General features: G+C 50.2%; 2 protein-coding genes across 4 annotated transcripts; both read left to right on the top strand.

Moving 5' to 3' along the window:
- Window positions 1–358: 358 nt before the first annotated feature.
- cspg4ba (chondroitin sulfate proteoglycan 4ba) lies at window positions 359–15,456 on the top strand. Of its 2 annotated transcripts, none has more exons than XM_049762652.2 (10): window positions 359–646; window positions 3,412–3,575; window positions 4,002–7,550; window positions 7,644–8,117; window positions 8,229–8,405; window positions 9,837–10,035; window positions 10,287–10,418; window positions 11,124–11,296; window positions 11,386–11,569; window positions 11,643–15,456. In XM_049762652.2, the coding sequence occupies exons 1-10, from the start codon at window positions 550–552 to the stop codon at window positions 13,661–13,663; spliced, it is 7,170 nt and encodes a 2,389-aa protein (XP_049618609.1). In that variant the 5' UTR covers window positions 359–549; the 3' UTR covers window positions 13,664–15,456. The 2 variants fall into 2 exon arrangements, with proteins under 2 accessions (XP_049618609.1, XP_068506327.1); XM_068650226.1 differs by having other exon boundaries at window positions 11,124–11,239.
- Window positions 15,457–18,350: 2,894 nt separating this feature from the next.
- LOC125993811 (septin-5) lies at window positions 18,351–23,657 on the top strand. 2 transcript variants are annotated; one of them, XM_068650227.1, is made up of 11 exons: window positions 18,351–18,600; window positions 20,649–20,739; window positions 20,818–20,904; window positions 21,010–21,133; window positions 21,206–21,340; window positions 21,664–21,781; window positions 21,899–22,000; window positions 22,135–22,231; window positions 22,307–22,442; window positions 22,603–22,705; window positions 22,829–23,657. In XM_068650227.1, exons 2-11 carry the CDS (start codon window positions 20,730–20,732, stop codon window positions 22,886–22,888), a joined length of 972 nt encoding a protein of 323 aa, XP_068506328.1. In that variant the 5' UTR covers window positions 18,351–18,600; window positions 20,649–20,729; the 3' UTR covers window positions 22,889–23,657. The 2 variants fall into 2 exon arrangements, with proteins under 2 accessions (XP_068506328.1, XP_049618694.1); XM_049762737.2 differs by lacking the exon at window positions 18,351–18,600 and adding an exon at window positions 18,627–19,163.
- The last annotated feature ends 142 nt before the right edge of the window (window positions 23,658–23,799 follow it).

Here is a 23,799-nt window from a genome sequence, read left to right on the forward strand (position 1 = left end):
ATGCACTGTCACTTATTATTGTTCAAGTTATTAACCATTTTAGCCTAATGGGAAGTTTAGTGCTTGTCTAACTTTCTTCTTTTTATGTCCTCTCTTTTAGAATTGGCACATATAATTGAGCCCGCTGAATTCTGCCTGACAACAGGTGACCATGCAGTGAACGTGCCGAGAGCAATCAATTTGAGTCATTTCTTTGATTATTATTTTATCATTACTGTTGTATGATATAAAAAGCCGCTGTTCGTTATTCGAAGTGGTTCAATGGAGAAATAAATCACCCTGCAGTGGCAGGCACCACGCGTGTCTTGCGCTGTTATTTTGGAACGCGCGTTCACGAGAGCACCCGCTCGCTCACGAGGCGGAGTTTCTCGAGTCGTGTGTCGCGAGCGGGTTGGTGGGGTCGGCCGGCGCTCCGGTCCACTCTTTTCTCGTGCAGAACGCAATCACATTGCCAAGCCGTCTCGTCTCGTCTCGGACTACGCGCCTAAGAAGACAAAAAAGAGAAAAGTGTCTGCCGTGTGCGAGCGAGCGAGCATGTGAAATGTGAAGATGTTCTCCTTTGGGAAAAAAGCCCCGAAGAAGTTGCTGTTGCTGTGGATCTGCGGACTGCTTTGGGGCTCGCTCCCGATCGATCGAGCGTCGGCAGGTAGGTGCTACTTTGCAACTTTTCGACACAAATGACGATCGAACGAACGAACGAACGAACAAACAAACAAACTTCTCCTAAAGCTGCGCGTGTGCTTTGTAAAGCCACTTTTGGCAGCCAGGCAGGCGACCACGACCAGTAAAAGTGTTGTTAGCTGTTGCTAGCTGTTACTTCCGATTGCTGTCACTCCAATGCCGTGATTTGTCATCATGTCCGCGTCTCGACCATATTACATTAGGGACAGCTACACATGAGCATGAGTGTCTGTTGGCATCCAATGCAAAAGGTGCAACAATAAAAATGCGCTCTTTTTCACCTTGATAACGCAGTGGGCGTTGCAGCCCAATGGAATACGCGCGCGTGTGCAGATGATCTATTCAACGTATTTTGAATCGAGAATTAGAATCCCCCAAAGATTGAAGGAAGTGGACTCTTTCTTTATGTTGTTGACTTTCATTAGCCTCATAGCATACCAAAGTCATTTTGCACTCACTGTCTCAGTATAAAATCATGCTAATGTACTTTCTAGATTTCGTTGAAGCTCATTCAGAAGAGTCTGGTGATGACAAGAACACACAAGCGACCACAGGCTCTTTTCAAGACGAAGGGCTCAGGCTGCGCGCGCGCGCGCGCACGCATGTGTTCTTTTGATGGCTATAGACATTGTTTACACTCGTATGCCTTTTCATTAGCCTGGTGTGCTTGATTTCATCCCCCCCGTGTAGGGCTGTGCCAGTGGGCATAATCAGGAATCATTTCACTCTGACTCACTCCATCATGCATTGAAAATATCAGCAGCCGTGGACTCGGTGTGTTTTGTGACAATAGCGCTCAAGCGACTCGCCATGTGTCCGATGTCTGTATTTTGCGGTCGGTATCGGCAGCATCCGCTAGTATAGGATAAGTGTCCAAAATGGTCTCCCAATGGTACGAGCATTCCGTTAGCGGCATCCGTGATGAGCGGAGTCTTCCCTAAGAGGCCGCCGTGTAGGGCTTTGACAAACAAAAAGAGACACTTGAGTCAAGTTGCATTTGTTGGCTAAACTTTGGCACACAAGCAGTGACAAGCTCTGGTCTTGACTCTCTAATTAACAATAAAGACTGACTGGCTTGGCTGTGCGCTCAAGTGACAGAACATGCTTCCTTGGACTCGTAGCTCTCGCACCTCTCCTCTCTCATTGCGGCTGTTCCCAAAATGTCCACCCAGCCGTGTTTGTTTGGAGAATTTCTGCCACAAAACGGCTTCTCTGTGTCTTTGTTTGGAAGAATGCAGCTCTGCACAGCCAAGTGCATTTTGAGGGGAGACCGGTGCTTTTAAGCGAAGCTAAACTAAGCTAAGCTAACATGACAGTCGGTCTGACATCATCGTGAATCCCACCCAGAGTGCATGTTCATCCTTGTCACGACAGTAAAGGGCAAAAGTGTCACTGTCTTATTTGAAATGGTCTCCACTGAGAGGGGGCAACGAAATCAAAGCAAACAGTTCTCAATTTGCCTTCAATGATCTGACTGACTGTCCGACCGACCGACCGACTGGGAGTTTAAATCCGGGACGGTCAGGTCATAAGTGCTAATTAAACGTCACCACCACAAATAGGAACAAGGCAGAAGAAACTGCAACGGAGCCAGTGGAGCAAACAGACCAAGGCTGAACGATCGAACCAACAAATTGTTAACTTTCATAGCTACTCGTTATGGATTTTTTTTCTCTATTGTGAAGACTCAAATAGTCACACTGGTCACATGCGTTAAAGGTCCTAGCCTCATTGACTGCGGATGAGTGAATAGCATCATTGCCGTAGGCTCAATTAACACGCTTGATTGCGTTGGTTCGCCTGGAGAGACAAAAGAGGCTGGCAAGGAAACCAGCGAGAAGAAGCAGATGGATCTGTGCGGCTGTGGGAACCTTTTATGTTCAGCTTGAAGGATGGGTCCAAACTTGCCCACCTCTGTTTCTTCACTGGCATTCAAATCAAATCTTTGCTAAATTCACACGGCCTGCTGAAATTGAAAAGCCGCTTTTCTTCAAGCCTGTCTGCTATAACTTTTGAAAGGCGCTTTTGTGACTGTGCTGCTGCTGCTGCTGTTGTTGTGGTTGAGTGTAAATATTTTGGGACAGCCGGTCCATGCGCCGTAAAGCAAAATGATCATGTTCGCTGTCAGCAGGCTTTCCTTTGGTGCATGTAAAGCGACTCTGCATAATGTTAAATGTTTTCAGGCAAAAGCTTGCTGAAGGTTCAGGAAAGTTTAGGTGAAGGTTACTTTAAGAGCCTCTGGAAAGAAATGTAATGCGTTGTCAAGTGTGTGTGTGTGTGTGTGTGTGTGTGTGTGTGTGTGTGTGTGTGTGTGTGTGTGTGTGTGTGTGTGTGTGTGTGTGTGTGTGTGTGTGTGTGTGTGTGTGTGTGTGCGTGTGTGTGTGTCTGTGTGCGTGCGTGCGTGGACGCTACCCTGGTAAGAACAAGCAGAATGCTAATTAGCCGGGTGCTTTTCTAGCTAAATGTCAGATGTGTGCTATATTAAGAGCACAATACTTTACTGGCTCTTGTTTTATCTGTATTGTTTTTTTCCTTGCCATTGCTGTACTTTGTTGTCAAAACTGCAAAAAGGTGTATATATACATACATATGAATAGTGTATATATATATATATATATATATATATATATATATATATATATATATATATCTTTTTGCAGTTTTTTTTTTTTTTTTTTTTGTCCTTTCTCACAAATGTGCCTCATTGCCCTTTTGGCTATTTTTCTCCAGCGTCCTTTTATGGCGACGGCTTTGTACAGCTGAAGGCTACAGAATCGTCCGACCATAACAGGCTCCGCTTTCGCTTCCGAACTTCCAGTACCGACGGGCTGCTGTTTCTGGCCGGCGGCCAGAGCGTCTACTTTCTGCTGGAGCTCAACGCCGGTCGCCTGCAGGTGGGTACATCCAGCATATGTGCTCAAGCATACATTGCACGCACGCACGCATGGCTCGAAACAAGGGAAGAAAAGTCCCACCGGCAACGTCGCTGAGCGTCCCGAAGCCAGGACTCCGGCTCCCCTGACGGTCGCTCACCCCCTTCTTCCTTCAACAGGCTACCAAATAATTGTGTTCACTGGCACAAGTGAGCAATTGTGAGTCAGGCTCCAGCGTGTCTCGCTGGAAGCCGGCGCTCGCTTAGCGGCCGCTCGACAGCGGCCTTTGACAAGCACGTCATGACAATGATTTTGACAAGGTGACACGATGCGCTCGGGGTACGGCTCAAGGCGGAGAGCTAATGATGCTCTTCCGACGCCACCGTTGTAACGACAGGTGACGTCCTTTAACGCGAGGCCCATAATGCGCTGTGTTCTTTTCCCCAGCTGAAAGTCGACTTGGGATCCGGGGAGCAACTCCTGCGATCCGAGAGAGGCACGCAGCTCAATGACCTGGCCTGGCATTTTGTGGAGGTGGAGCATTCCAAGCGCAATGTCACTCTGACAGTCAACAAGAACTCCCGCACGAGCGCCAAGATTCCCGGGCCCCGTCATGTTCTCCACATTTCCGACGGTATCTACGTAGGAGGCTCCTTTGGCCTGGACAGATTTTACCTCCCCCGAGACCTCGTCGGCTTTCGAGGCTGCGTGGAGGATGCGGTGTTCAACCGGCACGACTTGCTGTCGTCGCTGAGGCCGTATACCGGATTCAAGATGGTCCACGAAGTGTCGCCGGGTTGCAGTCCCCAGTTTTTTGCCACCGAAGAGGACCCGGTTAGCTTCTTTAGCTCCAGGGCCTACGTTTCTCTCCCCCCCTGGTACGGCCAGCAAGAAGCCGTCTTCGAGTGTGTTGCGCGTACTTCGGCCAGAGATGGCCTACTCGTGTACATCTCTGCCAAAGAGGGGGGCTTTGCGGCGCTGGAGCTCCGACAAGGCCAGCTCGCCGCCGCGGTCGGCGGCGGCGGCGGCGGCAAAACGGAGCTTCGTTCCCTTACTTTGATCAATGACAGGAAATGGCACGCTATCAAGATGCGCTTCGATTCTCAGACGCTCCAATTAGCCGTCGATGGGGAAACGGTGAAAAGCACTTTGGGCTCTCGCCCAAAGGGGCTGCACTTCAAAGGCTCCCTTTTCGTCGGCGGCGTCGACGACGGCACCAGGGCGGAAGTCCGAAAGGCCGACTTGACGTCCGTGTCGGGAAAAGCCATGCGCGGAGGTTCCTTCAAAGGCTGCCTGAAGAACATTCAAGTGAACAGAGTCAAGATGGGGCTGGCTCACGCACTCGTCACCAGGGATGTCTCGGTGGGCTGCCAACCCGAGAAAGAACCGGCGCCGTCGACCGGTCCCACGGGCGCACCGGAGTCGCTGTTCTTCTTGGTGACCCCGACGCCGACCCTCGCAAGAGGTTTGGACAGAAGGTACGGCTCGAATTTTGTGCAGCTAAAGCCTCTGATCGTCGACGAAGGCGGCCGAGCGTCTCTGGAAGCCAAGCACATCAAAGTGCTGTTGGATTTCAAGACGCTCGGTATTCGTCAGTCTCAAATCGTATTTGAAATTCGAGAGCGGCCGACGCACGGTCAGATCAGGCTGGATGTCGATGAGGACCGAGCCGAGAACACCTTCGGCATGTTGGACCTTTGGCACCGACGGGTAATGTACATCCACGGAGGTTCCGAAGATCCCGACGACTTCTTCTTGTTTTCCATCGCTTCCAGCAGTCGCAAAGAAGTTCCCCGTTATCTTGGAGCGGACACGTTGTATCGCTTCAACATTACGGTCACAGCCACCAATGACGCTCCGGAGCTGAGTCTCCCCGAAGGCAATCTTTTTGTCTTGTTGGAAAACTCCAAGAAACGTCTGAGCGCAGATGTTCTGAAAGCCACCGACGTCGACAGCGACGCCGCCCATCTCGTTTTTAGCGTGCTGGGGAACCTGAATGCGGACGCGGGCTATTTGGAACTTGACAACGACCCGGGAACGGCGGTGAGCTCCTTCGCTCACTCGGACTTGAGAGAATCGCGGGTGTATTACGTTCACGTAGGTGTTCCCAACTCCCGGATCGTGCTTCGAGTCAGTGACGGGGAGAAGGTCAGCAACACCGTGGTGCTGAGGGTGATGGCTGTCCAACTTGAATTTCAAATTGCCAACAACACGGGTCTGAATGTCAGTCAAGGAGAAACGGCTGCCATCGGTTCGTCGCAACTGTCGGTAGAAACCAACGCCGTGGACCAAGCGCTCGACATCCGTTACGATGTGGTGGAACAACCGCGCTACGGCGCGCTCCAGCGACTTCACTCCAGCGGCGAATGGAGGCCCGCCGACTCCTTCTCCCAGAGGCTTTTGGAAAAAGGCCGCCTGAGGTATGTCAGCACCTACCGCGACATTCAGACGTCCAACGCCAGCGATTCGTTCAAATGTAAAGTCACTGTGGCGGCAAGGGCGAGCGCTGAATTGCTTTTCCCCATCACCGTCAAATGGGCGGCGTACAACTTGGTCAGGAACCGAATGATCAACTTGGATAAAGTCAGGAAAGTAACACTGAACTCGGACTATCTCTTTGCCCAAGCCACGGGTGTCGTCGTCTCTCAGGAGAATCTTTATTTTCGAGTTCTCACCACCCCAAAGAAAGGAAAACTACTTCTCCGCACGACGGTCCTGACAAAGAACTCCACTTTCAGTCAAAGGGACGTCACGGACCTTCACGTGCACTATCAACTCGTCGAGCGGCCTCGCGAGGACACGCGTGACAGGTTCAAGTTCCACCTGTTCTCCAAGCACGCTCAGTCCCAGAACTACGATTTTCAGTTCTCCATCAAAGCCGACGCGAATCATGTTTTCGTCCGAAATACAGGACTGGTTCTTCGAGAGGGCCAAAGTAAGCTGATCACAGAAAAGGAGCTGTTTGCAGAAACCTTACTTACGCAGGAGATGCACTACACGGTGACAAGTAGTCCCAAACACGGAAGGCTGGCTCGCACCACGCGCGCCGACTCCAGCGATGACAGCGTCCTCACCTTCAGCAATCGGGATCTCTCGGACCAACGCCTGGTGTACGTTCACGACGACAGCGAAACCAGCCACGACCACTTCACCTTCATCGTTTCCACCGCCCAGGGTTTCAAATCGTTCGTCGCCGATGAGGAAATTGGCTCCAAGGAAGGAACGTTCAACATATCCGTTCAACTCGTCAACGATCAAAAACCGCTACGGCTCATCGATCGAGTTTTCCACGTGGTGAGAGAAGGACAGAGGCTGCTCACCCTCGACGATTTACGTTACCACGATCCCGATTCGGATTTCGACGACGGCCAGTTGATTTATACCCGTCGCGGAATTCCCGTGGGAGATTTGGTGCTGGCCAACGACACCGCTCGTCCCCTGTTTGAATTCCGACAAAAGGATTTAGGCGACAAGAAAGTGTTGTTCGTTCATAAAGGCGCAAGCCTCGGCAGGTTTGTGCTCTTTGTCTCGGACGGCAAGAACTTTGTATCCGGTCTTTTAGACGTCAGTGCGCAGGAGCCTTTCCTGAAAGTTGTCAACAACACCGGCCTGCTGGTACAGAAGGGACACTCGGCCACGTTGTCCACCGCTAATTTCAGCACGGCGTCGAATCTGGACATTCGCCATGACGGAGAAGTGGCCTTGGAGTTGAACGCCACGCCTCGGCACGGACGACTCTACCGAGAAGAAGTAGCGGCCGAGTCCTTCACGCTGTCGGACCTCAAGAGCGGATTCATCTCTTATCGACACGATGATAGCAAACATCTGGCAGATCATTTCAACTTGACCATAAGGGTGAAGGACGTGCGGCTGGCGGTGAGGATCGACGTCAAGGTTTACCTGGAAAGTCATCGGAGGCCGCCCAAGTTGCAGCATCGCAAACAGTTACTGGTCGAGGAGGGAGAATCGGTCAAGATTGACCAGACTGAACTCCAGGTGAGTGAGAGAGCGAGCGAGCGAGCGCCGCACACGTTTTAGTTGTCTCGAAAATGTAACCGCAGGCGTCGTTTCCGACTGACGCGCACGCAGGTCACGCACGAGGACAACGTGCCGTCCGAGATCGTCTTCACCGTCAAGACGGGTCCCCGCTACGGCTTCCTGCGACATTCTGCCGAAGCGGACCCACGTCGCGTCGGAAGCCGGGACTCTCCCGTCCGGACGTTCACTCAAGAGGACGTCAACGGCGGAAAGGTCCGGTACGTGCAGGTGGAGCCCAATAAAGTCAACGACACCTTTGTGCTGGAGGCCACCAACGGCGTCAGCCGCGTCGCTGACATTAGCATGTGGGTGGATATCGTACCCCGCCTCATCCCGCTCGGGGTCTCCAATTTCACTGTGGAAGAGGGCGGCTACAAGGCCCTGAGCAATCAACAACTGCAAGTCGACAACGGACACTTTGCCGGAAGCAACCTCTTGTTTCACCTGAGCGAGCCCCCGCGTCACGGCCACGTCGAGCACTCCCGCCAGCCCGGCGTGCCCCTGACGGCGTTCAGCAGGAGGCAGGTACGATGCGAGCGAGCGAGCGCTGACAACTTGTATTCATTTCAACGCGCCCGCTAATCTCTTCGAGGAGTCGTCGTACGAGCAAGCTAATGGTTTCCAAACGTTGACCAGGTGGAGCATGAATTCATCTACTACGTCCACGACGGCAGCGAAACGTCAGCAGACAATTTCACGGTGGTCGCCAACGACACGGGCCAGGGGAAGCGGAGCGAGGCTCGCACGCTCTTCGTCCGAGTCACGGCCGTCAACGACGAGCCCCCCGTTATCACCGCCAACAGGGTCCTCAGGGTGAGTGAGGCGGTGAGTGAGTGAGAGAGGCAGTGAGTGAGGCGGTGAGTGAGTGAGAGAGGCAGTGAGTGAGTGAGTGAGTGAGTGAGGCGGTGAGTGAGTGAGAGAGGCAGTGAGTGAGAGAGGCAGTGAGAGAGTGAGAGAGGCAGTGAGTGAGTGTGCTGCACTGCTGCTTTGATTTTCAACGCTACGTCTAGCACGGACGGCTCTTCTTGATGCATACTTGTTCATGGCTCTTTTTCTATATGGGCATACATAGAAGTGATGATGGATCATTGCATTTTGTTGGACATTCTCAACAGATGTGCGCAACACTTTGCTGTCCACAAGGGGGCTCTGTTGGACGTCAGATGTTTGGGCAATGGAAACAAACTATTTGAAACAATCAGGAGCTTTCCTTTCAGCCGGCTGGCTGGCTGGCTGCTGCTGCTGCGAATTGAGAAAGAACCCACAGTTTAATCACTGGCGCTAAGCCTGTCATTTCATCTCCCCAAATCACAAGGATCTGGGAGAAGACGAAGAAAAAAATTCCACTTAGAATGACAAGATGAGTCTTCACCTTTATTTGGAGCGAGGTGACAACCATTCCGTGCCCCTCGTAAAGTCCAACGAGACCTAACCGACACTGGCAACAACAAAGGCAAAGGACTGTACTGTCTGTCCTCGTCTGGATCTTCAGCGCAGCGCAGCGCACAACTGCCTTTGGGAATGACGACCTGCGTTACGCAAGAGCTGCTCTGGCGCAGCGCCGTCGACGCTCAGCACGAGGGAATCAAAGTTGCTGGACTGGTGGCCAGCCAATCACAGGGCAAGAAAAGCACGTCAATGAAATTAGGAGGTGCAATTTGACATTTTGACGTTGAAAAGAGAGTGGGAGGGCAGATTGAAATGGTTTCAGTCATTCTTTTTTTTTTCCCCAATCAAATCAAGCTATACTTGATTGTAAATGCCTCACCATCGAAAATGTCACTCATGCTGTCCTTTCGTGCTTCATCCGGAAAACTTTTTTTTTTTTTTTTAATACACACACACACACGTCAGTTCTGCTCCATCGGATGATGTGCAATGGAAAACGGCTAAAGGAGATAAAAGAGCAGTATGAGAAAATAGCCTTGGAGCTGCCCTATCGCAGCTCGCGTCCATCCACTGTGTGTCATTTGGAAGTAAAGGGCACACGCACACACACGCACACGCACACAGCTGCCTCCCTCCACTGGCCTTCAGCTGCGTAACAGTCTCCTCCGTGTTATCGCAGCAGTTTTTTTGTGCTACTTCGCATTCTTCCTTTTCTGTCATTGAATCTTACTTCATGGTCAAAATGGGTTAAGTGCTTTTTTGAAACGAATTTACTCTTCAAAGGTGCAATTAATTGATTAACACTTTTAGTCTGGCTCTTGCCTTTTTTTTTTTTTTTTTTTTGTCTATGTCCAGGTTTGGGAGTCGTCAGTGACAGAGATCAGCCTGGAGGACTTGAGGGCGCAGGACCTGGACACCCCCCCGGAGGAGCTCCGCTTCACGGTGACCCCAGCCAGCAACGGCCACCTGGCGCTAAAGAGTGCCCCCACCACAGCCGTGCTCAACTTCACTCAGGCCCACATCGACCAGGGACACTTGCTCTTTGTGCATAAAGGTAGAAAGTCCTTTGGGAAGTAACGGTTTCTTTTGCATCCGCTAGGAGGCGCTGCGCTGTAGACGTCAACACAACTTGTGCAGTTGAAACCAAATTGGTTTCAGTTCAAATGTAGGCTTGTTGAGTTAAGTTCCAATATGTGTATCACTTGTAATAGTGCAATTGGGGGGGGGGAAAAATTGCACACGTTTCATGTAGCTGTCATGAGCCATCCAATTGTTCATGGAATGCGTTTCTTTTCTTTCTTTCAGGTCCCATGTCTGGTGGGTTGAACTTCCAAGTCAACGACGGCGTGCATTTTACTCCCCGGCAGATCTTTAGCATCACCGCGAGATCCTTGGTCCTCAATTTGGCGCAAAATCGCCCCCTAAAGGTCTTTCCAGGTAAATCCAACCATGACGTAAGCCGCCGCCGCCGCCGCTAATAATTAGCGGCTAATTGTTCTGGATGACGCAATGCCTTTCGTAACCAAGAGAAAACAATTTTCAAGTACTTGGACTCAATTTTTCATCAATCATTTTTCACCAACTGATGTGAGGTCAAAGCCCAAGTCATCAGAGTTGCCGTTCATGATGTTTTATGGTAGCGAGCTCTGCTATTTTTATACACTTGAGCTCAAAGTAGGCTGCTGCAAGCTTTTCTGGGATTTCCAGCCGTCTGGATTGCGAGGAAAAGGAGATTACGAGGGGAGCAACCGTAGGTTCCAGAGTATTTGAAGAGCTCGTCTTGTCTGAGGAAGCAGGCTGTTTTGGGTTTTTTTTGCAAACGACAATTAAAGATGCCTCGAGGGGTGCAATGATTCACTGTCACGGTGCAAAGTGATGAGTGCCTTTTCATCTTTGCCAATGCCTTGGCTCTTTGCTAAATGCTTGCATTGCGCCTCACATTGGCGGTCGGGCGTGGAATGGCTTCACAATGTTTCCGACAAAGACCAGGACACGGCGACTCCAAAACGTTGTCATCGATCAAGTGTACGTGTTGATTCACTCTTAGAAAGACAAAGGGCTTGTGGTGGAGATTCGGACGCACCTAAAAAGCTTTCGTTCCAGCTCGTGACAAAAACTAAGCGGTAGTTTTCCTTTGTGCAGGATCTTGGAGGGCAATTTCAAATGAGGAATTGCAAGTGGTAACCAACGATGTCAGCGATACCTCCAAGCGCACCGTTACGTTCGACGTCATCCGACATCCCACACTGGGGCGCCTGGTGAGGAAGCAGGCGGATAATTCCTCCGTTGACATTTCCACCTTCACGCAAGATATGGTTAGCCAGCAGGAGATGATTTCAATGACCGTGGGCTCCGGAGCCAGACCCGTTCCGACGTCGCCACGCCTTTGTTCTTTGTGCGTCAGGTGGATCGGAAAGAGGTCCTGTACGTCCAAAGCGCCATCGAGTCGGTGGGTTGGGAAGCCGCGGACTCGCTGACGTTCTCCGTGAGCTCACCGCCTTCGTCTCTGGAGAGCGTGACCTTCCAGATCCACATCTCCTATGAGAACCGACGACCCGATGGCAACACGGTCCTTCTGGCCAACACGGGTAAGTAACCGCGAGAGTTGATGGTGAAGACGCAACGCGGCCAATGTTCAAACGGTACTTTTCCTTATGTCAGGTGCTGAAGTCGCAGAAGGAGGGAGCGTCATTATTGACAAGTCCAAGCTGGACGCCACCAACCTGCTGTCCAAGCTGCCGACGCCCGAGCGAAGCGCCCACCAAGTGTGGTTCCAGGTGACCTCGTTGCCGCAGCACGGCGTGCTCGTGGTGGGCGAGAGAAACCTCACCAAAGAGAAACCCAACTTCTCTCAATTCATCGTCGACAAATACGGCATCACGTACGCGCACGACGACTCCGAGAGCAGGCGCGATGCCTTCGCCTTCAGCGCCTGGGTCAACCCGAAAGGCCAAACGCCTCAAAGGCCTTTCCGTGACACGGACGTGGTGGAGGAGTCTTTCCGCATTACCGTCTCTGCCGTCAACGATCAGCCACCCGTGTTGAAGACCCGAGCGCCCGGTCTGACCGCGGTGCAAGGAGACGCGGTCGCCATTAAGCCGGAGAACCTCAGCGTTGAAGATTTGGACAACCCCCCCGATGAGATCGCCTTCTCTGTGGTTAGCCAACCCAATAACGGATACCTCGCTCTTGGCGGAAGCTTAAACCAATCGATCGAAACCTTCACCCAAGCCCAGATCAACGACGGACGTGTTTATTTTGTCCATGACGGTAGCCCCGCTTCAGGGGTCTTTTACTTCAGCGTGACGGACGGCCACCATAAGCCCATTTACAAACTCTTCAACCTGGACGTGACAAACATCACCATCTCTCTAGTCAACCATACGGGCTTGACACTCCAGCAAGGTGGCGCTGTGGTTTTTCTCAACGGAGACAACCTCGGCGCCAAGACCAACGGCAGGAACGCCACCATTCGCTACCGGCTTTCCAGACCGCCAAAGTTTGGCAAACTTCTGCTGGGCACCCGGGAGGTGTCCGACTTTGATCAGGAAGACGTACAGGCGGGACGGCTGGCTTACCGCATGAGCGATCTTTCGTCCGCCCAAGATAGCTTTGAGTTCACAGCCTTCACCTCTGAGGCCAACCTGAGCGCGCAAGTGCTAAACGTCACCGTGGCTCCTCTGATCCGGGTTGGCCCAAGGGTGAAGGCTCCCAGCGGGAGTGTCCTCAAACTGACCCCGGCCTACCTGGATGCTTCCAAACTGGCTGAAATGTGTCGCTGCGACCCGGTCTTTGAAATCCTCTCACAGCCCAATCACGGCAAAGTGGTTCGGCCAAAGACTCAAAAGTGGCGGCAATCGGAAGCGCTGGAGTCTTTCACCTTCCGGGACGTTACGCAAGAGAAAGTGGCCCTGGAAGTCAACGCCAACATGAGCGGAGTTCAACAAGTCAACGACTCTGTGGGCTTTTTACTAAAAGCTGATAACGTCCAACCCGCCAAAGGGGACTTCCATTTCACCGTGGTGCCGTCGGACGCTCCGACCACCGAAAATCCCGCTGCTGTGACCTCATCATCTCATTCTCGGACAACAATCCAGACTCCGAGAAAGGCGGCGACTTCCACAGCGGTCGTCGACACCCGGCAGTCGAGCAAAAAGCAACAAAGGTTCAAAGGACGCGAGCGCTGGGGGAAGGGAACCAGCATTTTCAGCACAACTCTGGGGAAGCCGACCACAGGGACGGATCATTTTCCATCCTTCATGAACACGTCCTACCCGCAGAAAAGCTCCGGTCCTCTTCTGGTCGTCTTGCCTCTGCTCGCTCTGCTTCTGCTGGTGATCATTTTGGTGGTGCTGGTTGTTTTTCTTCGCCACCACCACCACCGACGACGGGAGCGCGGGACCGACGTGCCGAAGGAGCCGCCGCCGCCGCCGGGCCCGTCATACCAGAGCCAGAGGAGCGCCGCCGTCCCTACGGTCACCGTCACCCCATTAAGCCCCGCCGCCGGCACGGGTAGCCCCGCTCTCAGTCACCTACTGGTACGCAACCAGCGGCGGTACAATCGTGACACGGTCGAGGCCAACATTCTTGTAAGCTCTTGGAGTCGTGATTCTTCCACCGCGCTGTCGCAAACGATCCAGACTGCCACTCCTTCGCTTCAGAGGAATCAGTATTGGGTTTGACTTGTTGTCTTGGGGAAATGAATCTTCAAGCGCAGCAAAGGGATTTAGACCAACTGGGTTTTTTTTTTTTATTAACAGATATCGCTCAAGACCTTTTGTACATATTAAGTCAAGGTAGCGACACTGATTTTCATTCAACTCTGTAAGATTCTGTTCAAAAGATCATACGGAAAACTTTTCAGATAGATGTAGCTAAAAATGGCCGTCATGTATCTCACATTAAGATGGGACGAGAAGACGTAACCATTGTGCCATCAAAGAGGCGCGGTCACAGAAATGCAGAAAAACCATCTAATTGGGTCAAGTCCATCCTGCTACCGCCGCCGCAACTGTGAAGACCACCAGAGGGTGCTGTTGTTAAACGTTACATACGGAGTGACACCACTGTAATGACTGATGTAAATTTAAATGTAAAAAAAACAACAACAACTGTCAAATAATTCAACGTAGGATACAACTTTTGATGACTGGACAATGAAAATTTCTGCCATTGATACTGCCCAAGCATTTCACCACATGCTTTTCTAAATAGATGACTGATTCGATTTCCCCCCCCCCCCTAAACTCAGGTTTATATATCTTACTCATTTGTTTATTTGTATGTGTTGCAAGTTGGCTGCTCTGGAATGCAATGTTTATAAGTCCAATCACTGATTAGAAACTGTTTATTTAAACGAATACATACATTTTACTGCCTAATGTTAGTACTACGAGCATGTGTAAACAACAAATTGCTGTTTTTCAAGTTAACAGTGTATAGTGCTGTTTTTTTGTGATACGAATGCTACATTAACATTTGTTGCCATCACTTAAGCAGGGAAAAAAATGACTGAAATCTTTCTTTGTATTTATGATATGGAATGTTTAAAAAAAACAAGTAGCAACTGGTGATACATTATTTGATCAGGATCCAATGTACATGATTCAAATCTCTAAATGATGTAACCTACATGATGTAGCAGCATGCCATATTTTATTCATCACACATTTTTATTGAACCACTTTGAATTATTGTATGGTCTCCCCAACAGGCTTAAAAGTTTCCTTGAATTCTTCTTCGGAAGGTTTTAGGCTCACGCTCAGAACAAGAAGTACTATTTGATATCCTTTGTACTCAAATGACATTACAACTAAATTCATGACTACGTATTATTACTATTCTTATCTAAGACCGTTTAATGATGCCTGCCCCTTTTCAACTTGATGGCACCTGCTCAGCACTACTCGCTATGAGCTTGGCTTGGTCTTAGCGCTGGATACAGTTTGATACCTCACACTCTTGACTTTGCTTTGGTGGTGGTGAAGTGGGACAAACAGCAACATGTATGGAGGTGAGAGCGTGCGTGCGTGCGTGCGTGCGTGCCTGCGTGCGTGCGTGCGTGCGTGCGTGCGTGCACGGAGCAAGCCCCAATGTTCTGTCCATGTAATATGTTTGAGGCAGTCCAACGAAATCCCGGACGATTTTTGTAACGAGACAACGATTCTATTTGTTGTCTCTCCAAAGCGTCAGTGTCGGTGAGTAAGGTCTCGCTACACTTTCCGCTTGCGAGCTGATTGGCTGAGCCTTAATGGGCGTGGTTTGCATCCTTCGCCCGAGCAGCTCGGTTCGGCTCGGCTCAGCTCGGCCTCTTTTTTTTTTTTTTCTCTCTCTCTCTTCTTCCTCCTGCCTCTTGCTGCTTGTGAGCGCGTGTGTCAGCCGAGCGAGGCGCATCGCATCGCATCGCAACGCATCGCATCGCATCTCAACATGACGGCCAGCATCCGATACAAAAGCCGGATTCCGGTCAAGACGGGTGAGCCAGCCTCATTTGTCGCTTATTGTCGTCTCGTTTGGAAGCCGTTTGATTCAATCGAAGCGCTTGGTTTGGTTGTGTGTGTCCTTGCACCTGCTCCTCCTGCTCCTCCTGTTTCATCCTCGAATCCTTCGTGTTGATCGTGGCCCACAGAGGAAACGGCCGAGGTAAGATGTCTTTTTTTCCATTCCATTCTTTCGATGGAATTTAATCTCTGTTTTTGAGAATCATTTTCATTATGAATGCATTGTGAAGGATGCTAGAGGAGGAGGGAGGGAGGGAGGGAGGGAGCGAGAGACCGAGGGGGCACTGTGCTGGTAGATTCGATTTCATTTTTAGAAGTGGAGCAGCATCCATTATGGCCAGCCATAGCCATCCTCTCCTCCTTCAGCCATTATCATTTACCCTACATCCATTTTGAAAAGAAAGCTGAAAGCTATATGGCCTTCAGGACCCCCATCCCCCTCATCTCACCTCTGCTCCCCCCCCCCCCCCCCCCCTCCCACACACACACACTCCCCCATGTTTGCATGTGCTGGGTCCTGAATGGCTGATCATGCATTCATAATATGCCTTTATTCGGTTGCACTGTGAGCCCAAGAGTGGCACATTTGTAACAGGGTGTATTCATTGTCAAAATGGGTCAAGTAAAAAAAAAAAAATGATATAATTGCATTGTCAATGATGTTGGATAGTTGTGGTATATTATTCATCCTTTTAATTTTTAGTATTTCATTTTGTGTTTTGTGTCATTATATCCCTCATTCTGTATTATGTTTTTATTTCTTATTTCATACTTGACATTTTTTTATTTTACAGTTTGTATTTTTAATGATTTATTTTTGTGCTTTATTTTATTTAAAATTGGATGGATGGACGGACGGACGGACGGGCGAATTGACTGATGGACTGATGGACGGGCTGACGGACTGATGGACTGAAGGACGGACGGACGGATGGATGGATCACGAGTCACAATTGAGGCTAATGTGATGTTAGTGCATTGAGCTCATGTGACTCGCAAAGATCCTCAACTTTTTGCATCACAAATGGTATCAAAGATGTCATTTTCTAATATTGCCATTGAATGAAATAATATTGAAAGTTCAAACCAATGTAATTTCTTGAAAACATAAATTTGACGTTCCCAGATATCAATTTTATTATTGTAGTTTGCAGTGCTATACTTCTGTATCTTTTTCCTGAAACAAGTGTGACTTTGCTTCGTGAAGCTGCTGTGTGTACAGATGATCACGAGATTATGGGGGTGGACGGACGGCTAAGAAGGGTGATGTAAGGCCACAATGCTATTAAGCCTTTAATGACCCTCTCACAGTGGCAATTTACTCCAATCCGCCCTCATTTAAATACTCAAAAATGGGGATTTCTAAAACATCTGATAAGCTATTATATTTAGGGGGAAAAAATCATTATTGGATTATACATATCCATATATATATATATATATATATATGAATGCACTTTGTGGATTGGAATCATGTGCCTTATAGGCGGGCATCTCCACTACCTTAAGGTACCACTTGTTCTTGCCTTCCAAACACCACAAGCCACATCCACAATGTGCACTCTCATGTGTAGGTCATGTGACCAGAGGGGTTTGCAATGATGTGAAAATGGGACATATCACAGTAATGCCATATGTGCGGGCGGGCATGGTGATTAGTGCACCCGAGTGCAAGGTGACTTTCCCATTGCAATCTCCATAGCAAAAGGTCTTCTTGATGCTTCTTCACTATCTTTAAAGCCCAGGTGTGAGTTCCCATCCAGTTGTTTGTTGGCTTCTGCTTAGTCTTCGGATTGAATGATGACCTCCTGTAAGGCCTTTCCTGGCAGATAGGCCGGCCGGACAGACACATTTTCTCTCTCTCTCACACAAACTCACTTGGAGCAAACCCGGTTCATACACAAATCATTTTGCAGTCACATGCTATCAGCTCACACACACACAAGCTGATGACTTTTGCTGGAAAACTGGGATTAGGATGACGGCTACAAGCATTAAACTCCCGCTTTTTGCGCTAACGTGTTGCCAGGCAACAGGGGGGGGGGGGGGGGGGGGGGTTTCTGACCATGTTAAGTATTGCGGTGAGCCGTCCACAAGCTTGTGCGTGGGTTACTGGGCTCATTGGTTGGATTGGATTTTGATGTTGGACTACTCAAGTGGGCTTTTGAAGAGATGTGTGTGTGTGTGTGTGTGTGTGTGTGTGTGTGTGTGTGTGTGTGTGTGTGTGTGTGTGTGTGCGTGTGTGCGCGTGTGTGCGTGTGTGCGCGTGTGCGTGTGCGTGTGCGTGTGTGACAGCTGGCCTCTGAGACAAAGGCGCTTGAGGCTTTGTCTGCTGTGCTGTGCTGTGCATCTGCTTTTTTTTTTTTAATGAAGACAAAATATACACGAGCGCACATGTTACACTCCCTCCACCATCACCTAAACCAGAAATAATTCAAGCAACAAGGAACACAATTAACTTGTGCTGATTGAACTGTTTGAACTATTTTGGTTATAATGTGTGTGAGTCAACTATCGACCACGAGATGGCAGCACACTTATTTAGTTTTGAGAACGTTTGAAAAGTCACTCAACAGGACGTCGTGTATTTCTTCTGCACAACCTAATTATTGATAAATGGTTGGTGGAAATGGAAAAAAAAACAATGACAACTTTTGTCCAACATCTCCATGTGGCGTGTGCAACTCATTGGACTTAACAGGGTGCGCCTGCCTAGCTGCTACTTGCATGGTGGGAAAGAAAAAGATTGAGCTCATTTCTTCCAAGACGCTGCCCACATGATCTGTGCCACGGACACGCCACGGACACGCCCCCCCCCCCCCCCCCCCCCCCCCCCCCACACACACACACACACGCATGCCCACGACTCTGTCACATCTGGAAAAAATCGCCTGCAACTCTCGTTGCCGCAAAAAGCAGCTCCTCTATCCATAGATTGAAAACAGTGCTTTAGCCTCAAATTGAATGTGTTTTGTTCGAATGATAACGGGAGCTGCTTGGCTGGCTGGTGCTAAAGCTAAGCGAGCTATTTCAGATGAAATTGCGACACCGATGAGCATGTGGCCGGACGGACTGACGGACGGACTGACGGACGGACGGACTGACTGACTGACTGACAGGTTGGCTTTCCTTATAGCTTAATCATTGTTGTGAGTGCAGGTCCACACTTGCCGTTTTAGTGGCTTCACGTGTTGTTTCTACGAGGGCCTCTTTGCCCCGCTTCCTGCTCAGACAGGCTCTGCGTGCGTGCGTGCGTGCGTCTCTCTCGCTGGAGCTCAGTAAAGCGGAGACTCTTTCTCAAATGAATGAATTTCTATGAGGCCTTCCTTTCTTCGACTGGTTTCCTCCCACCCACCCAGCCAGCCAGCCAGCCAGCCACCAATTGGCCCCGCTTCGCCTGGCTTTCCGATTTCTTCGGCTCGGCTCGGCTCTGCTCGACGCGGCGAGATGTGAATTCCTGCGTACCTGTCTGAACAAGGGCGGACGCCGCGGCGGCAGGCGGGCAAGGAAAAAACGTTGCTTTTGTAGCTGTGCGTGTGTTGAAGCGTTCCGTCTGTTCTGTCCCGATCCCGTTGGATTCTTCTTTGACTGGGTGGGCACTTGTAGCATGGATGCCATCATGCTACAGGAGAAACTCGTGGAACGACTCCTGTGCCCGCGTGTGAGAACGGCTAGACAGAAGGTAACATGGAATATACTGTATTGGGAGGCGTTTTGGTTGGAAACGATTTGAAGTAAGCACTCGCAGCGGAAATTTGTATGGAACAGTACTGGTACGGCGCCATTTTTGGACCCCTTCTTATTATTTTTTCAAATTCTTATTGTTACTATGCAGTATTCTTTTATTTGGCAGAAGTGGGGGGGGGGGGGTCTCAAGTCACGTGACTTGGAGTCGAGTCGACTCAAGTCATATGACTTGGACTTGTGTCGACTGACTCGCTGATTTTGATTTGCGACAAAAAGTGAAAAGACTTCACTTCCGCTTGAACCCGTGACAAGTTGTTCTGTGCACATGTCAAAGGCAATTTGTTCGTATAAAGTGAAAACTGACTTTTTTTTTTTTTTTTTTTTTTTTATGTCGGCCGGCCACGCCACAAATCTGGTAACTTTGGCATAACGGTCAGTTGTGTAGCCGGCCGGCAAAATGTCAACATTCATTCCATTATTGACACCATTTTTTAGACTGCCGCCCCTTTGTTTGTGTAACTGGTTTGGCCATAACAAAGCTAAGTATGGGCAAAACAATACGCAAATCATTCGTAGCGGTTACTGTAGATGGGGAAAAACAAGGAGTTATTTGTATTGGCTGGGAATGGAACCCGGCTCAACTGCTTGAGAGGCAGCTATGCTGACCACCGTTCCACCAATGCTTTGTGTGGGGCTTTTTTCACTACAGCACCCTCTGCTGGACTTGCAGCACCCCTTGTCAATTCCAAAGTGACAGATCGGCCGGCCGGCCGGCCGGCTGGCCACCAGAATGTCGCCTATGCTATGCTATGCTATGCTTTGTGATTTCATTCAATGACTTTCCATTTTGCGTTAGCGCCTTCCTTCCTTCCCTCCCTCCCTCATCAGTGGACGTTTTGTGTTCTCTCTAAAAACGCCAGCTGTGTGTTTGCACAGTCAGTCGTGAGTTTTTTTGGGGTTCTGGTCAATGTGGCGTCTGTGCGCGTGTGAACGTCCTCGACTGTCATGCAGCCAACCTCCCTCCGTCTGAGCGTGTATTTAGATCTCGGCGCCAAAAGTGATGTGGCGATGTTTTGCCGCAGTGTGCAGGAGAGAACAGCCTTTGCTTCTTTCCATCCAGTCATGGCCGATGGCCTCTCCAAAGTCACTCTTGCTTCATTTTTTCCCAATGACGGCAGAGGGCTGGCTAGCTGGATAAAGTGTATGTCGGTCGGTCGGTCGGTCGGTCGGTTCTCCGCTTGCCACCAGATTTGATGAACGTACTGTAAACTCGGAGAAGCACTTCCAGTCAGCTTTCTATTGTGGAGCGCGAGCCGCTCGACGCTTTGAACTGTTAAATAGAGTGGCGAGAAATCTAGCGCAGTACGGTGGGTGAGCTGTTTGCTCCTCCATCCGTTTGTGAGTGCTTGAAATGCATCAGAACAAGTCCTCTTCTCTTGTCTTCCCTGCTGCTTTCTACCCGTGTACGTGTGTTTTCCAGGAGAAGCAGTATGTGGGCTTTGCCACTCTTCCCAACCAAGTCCACAGGAAGTCGGTGAAGAAAGGCTTTGATTTCACTCTTATGGTGGCAGGTGTGTTTGCTTTCTCTGTCGCTTCTCAAAGGTCAAATGAGAACTGGGGCTGGGGGGGCTTTGTTGGGATCTGATCAGGTGAATCTGGAATGGGCAAGTCCACTCTGGTCAACAGCTTGTTCCTCACTGACCTCTACAAGGACAGGAAGCTGCTGAACGCTGAGGGTGAGTGGCGTCGCGTCGCGTCACCTCACGCGATGCGTTTGCGCCGCTATTTATCTCGCGGGCTTTTTCTGCTCTTCTATTTTTTCATGTGGTCACGGTGACCAGAACGCATCAATCAGACAGTGGAGATCATCAAACACACCGTGGACATCGAGGAGAAAGGAGTCAAGCTGAAGCTCACCATCGTCGACACGCCGGGCTTCGGAGACGCCGTCAACAACAATGAATGGTGAGCTGGCTGCGGGGGGGGGGGGCTTGCTTGGAAGACGCTCGCACTTAATGTGCTGACCTGCATGTGCAGCTGGAAGGCCATCACAGACTACATCGAGCAGCAGTTTGAGCAGTACTTCCGAGACGAGAGCGGGCTCAATAGGAAGAACATCCAGGACAACAGGGTCCACTGCTGCCTCTACTTCATCCCTCCCTTTGGTCATGGGTAATAACATATACTACATGCCCACACACCAGAGGTTGGCCATCAAGGTGGACAAGGCCGTCCTTCTCCGACGCGGTTTGGCGCAGTAGTGTATTTGTAAAGCCGCGATGCTTTGAAATATTGTGGTAGCAAACGCGCAGCCAGCCAGCCAGGCAGCCAGCCAGGCAGCCAGCCAGGCAGCCAGCCAGGCAGCCAGCCAGGCAGCCAGCCAGCCAGCCAGCCAGCCAGCCAGCCAGCCAGCCAGCCAGCCAGCCAGCCAGCCAGCCAGCCAGCCAGCCAGCCAGCCAGCCAGCCAGCCCATTGACACACACGTCTGGGCTCAGGTTGCGCCCAGTGGACGTGGAGTTCATGAAAGCTCTGCACGAAAAAGTCAACATCATCCCGCTCATCGCCAAAGCCGACTGCCTCACCCCCAGCGAGATCAAGAAGTTGAAGGACCGAGTGAGTGCCAGCGAGCGAGCGAGCGAGCATTTCTGTCTTCCTGCTGCCACGCACACGTGTACAGTATATACTACGTACACACATATTCTGATAGAAATGTCGCTCGCGTGTGCGCAGATACGAGAAGAAATTGACAAGTTTGCCATCAAAGTCTACCAGTTCCCCGAATGTGACTCGGATGAGGACGAGGAGTTCAAGCAATTGGATAAAGAGCTGAAGGTGTGACTTTCCTTTCCTTTCCTTTCCTTTCCTTTCCTTTCCTTTCCTTTCCTTTCCTTTCCTTTCCTTTCCTTTCCTTTCCTATTCTCTGGAGAGAGAACACAACGCGCTTTTGTCACTATTGCTGATGGCAGGAGTGCACGCCATTCGCCGTGATTGGCAGTAACACGGTGGTGGAAGCTCGAGGCCAGCGAGTGCGAGGGCGACTGTACCCCTGGGGAATCGTGGAAGGTGATGATGTCATCATTGTCAACGTGCTACTTTTCAAAGGCCGATTGAGGAACGTAAAGCGTTTGCTCCGTGCAGTGGAAAACCAATCGCACTGCGACTTTGTGAAGCTGCGGAACATGCTGATCCGCTCGCACATGCACGACCTGAAAGACGTCACCTGCGATGTCCACTATGAGAACTACCGAGCGCAGTGCATACAGGAGATGACCAGGTGAAGTCCGCTCTTAGGGAGCAATTATGATCCAAAAGATGTATGGTGTGAGCGCTCGGCTCACGTATCCTGCGTTACCCTGGTCCAGGTGCATCTTTTGAATTGTGTTGATGTGTGCCCGTCCGCTGGCCGGTGCTTCACCGCTTTCTTCTTCTCCCAGTAAACTGACACAAGATAACCGTATGGAGAGTCCCATCCCCATCCTGCCGCTGGCCACCCCCGATGCGGACACAGAAAAGCTGATTAAAATGAAAGATGAGGAGGTAAGAGGACAAGCTAACGTTTGTCAGCTGCTAGCATGGCAGAATGTTTTCCCAATCAAATCATGTACGGTGTGATGTGATGGGCTTGATTTGCTGCTGAAAGTTTCCTTCTTCCTTGTTCAGCTGAAGAGGATGCAAGAGATGCTGACAAAAATGCAACAGCAGATGCACGACAAAGACTAGCAACACCGATAAGGCCGCATTTGCTTTTGTGCTCGAGTGGCGGCGGCGGCGGCAGCGGCAGTACATTGCCGTTCAGTGTGGGGCTTTGTAAAGTTGCTTCTTGAGTCTAAGTCACCCAAACTATGAGTCCCTACCCCAAGTGTGATTCAACAATAGGACAGGCTCATTGAAATCAGTGCACTTCATTTCTAAACACAGCGCTTAACAGTGCTTTGGGGCTATTTTGTCAGGGCATGACAATGCGTGCCATTTCCATTGGAATGCTCTTTTTTATTCCGTGTGTGTTTGTGTGTGTGTGTGTGTGAAGCCTCTCCTATTGGTCTTTGCACACTTGCTTCCCGTTGATCTCAATTCATCTGATGAGCGATAAGGAATGCATTATTCATAGTGGTTGAGGATCCAGAGTAGATCCTTTTTATTTGTTGTCATTGGTCGGCTGCACTTCTTGTTGACGTTAAGTGTGACCGCGCGCACGTACCACTAATCATGATGATCTGACAGGGTAAGCATGCTGCCGTTACTCGTAGAATCTGCTTGACACTCTCCGCTGCTTCACAGCTGACACGTGTGTCAAAACCTGTTCTGACATTTGTTCTTGCTTTTGTGGAGGAGCAAATACTGCAAAGTTGACACCTTTTTGGGGGGGAAAGTGTGAATTGTGCCAATGAAGATGAGCAGTGTGTGTGTGTGTGTGAATGAACCCCAGTAGAAGGAAAAGTCTATCTTCCTTCTGTCCAACTTGACAAATAATAAATGTGGTTTCTTGCCATTCTGTTCATGGTTGTTCGCTTGTTCAAGCGCCCGTGGGACCATTTTCTCCATCGTTTCTCGCAAGCCATTCTTCCTTACATTGGCATCTGTAATATCTGAAAGGATTTCGCTTTCCATACATTGGCGACCTCCACTATTGA

This window comes from Syngnathus scovelli, chromosome 3 (assembly GCF_024217435.2).
Source record: "Syngnathus scovelli strain Florida chromosome 3, RoL_Ssco_1.2, whole genome shotgun sequence".
Lineage (NCBI taxonomy): Eukaryota > Metazoa > Chordata > Actinopteri > Syngnathiformes > Syngnathidae > Syngnathus > Syngnathus scovelli.

Coding starts and splice junctions, on each gene's coding strand:
- cspg4ba (XM_049762652.2), top strand. CDS start 550: ATGTTCTCCTTTGGGAAAAAAGCCCCGAAGAAGTTGCTGTTGCTGTGG. Junction 3,576..4,001: donor TCAACGCCGGTCGCCTGCAG/GTGGGTACATCC, acceptor TCTTTTCCCCAG/CTGAAAGTCGACTTGGGATC. Junction 10,419..11,123: donor CCCCCTAAAGGTCTTTCCAG/GTAAATCCAACC, acceptor TCCTTTGTGCAG/GATCTTGGAGGGCAATTTCA.
- LOC125993811 (XM_049762737.2), top strand. CDS start 19,089: ATGGATGCCATCATGCTACAGGAGAAACTCGTGGAACGACTCCTGTGC. Junction 21,341..21,663: donor ATCCCTCCCTTTGGTCATGG/GTAATAACATAT, acceptor GTCTGGGCTCAG/GTTGCGCCCAGTGGACGTGG. Junction 21,782..21,898: donor TCAAGAAGTTGAAGGACCGA/GTGAGTGCCAGC, acceptor GCGTGTGCGCAG/ATACGAGAAGAAATTGACAA.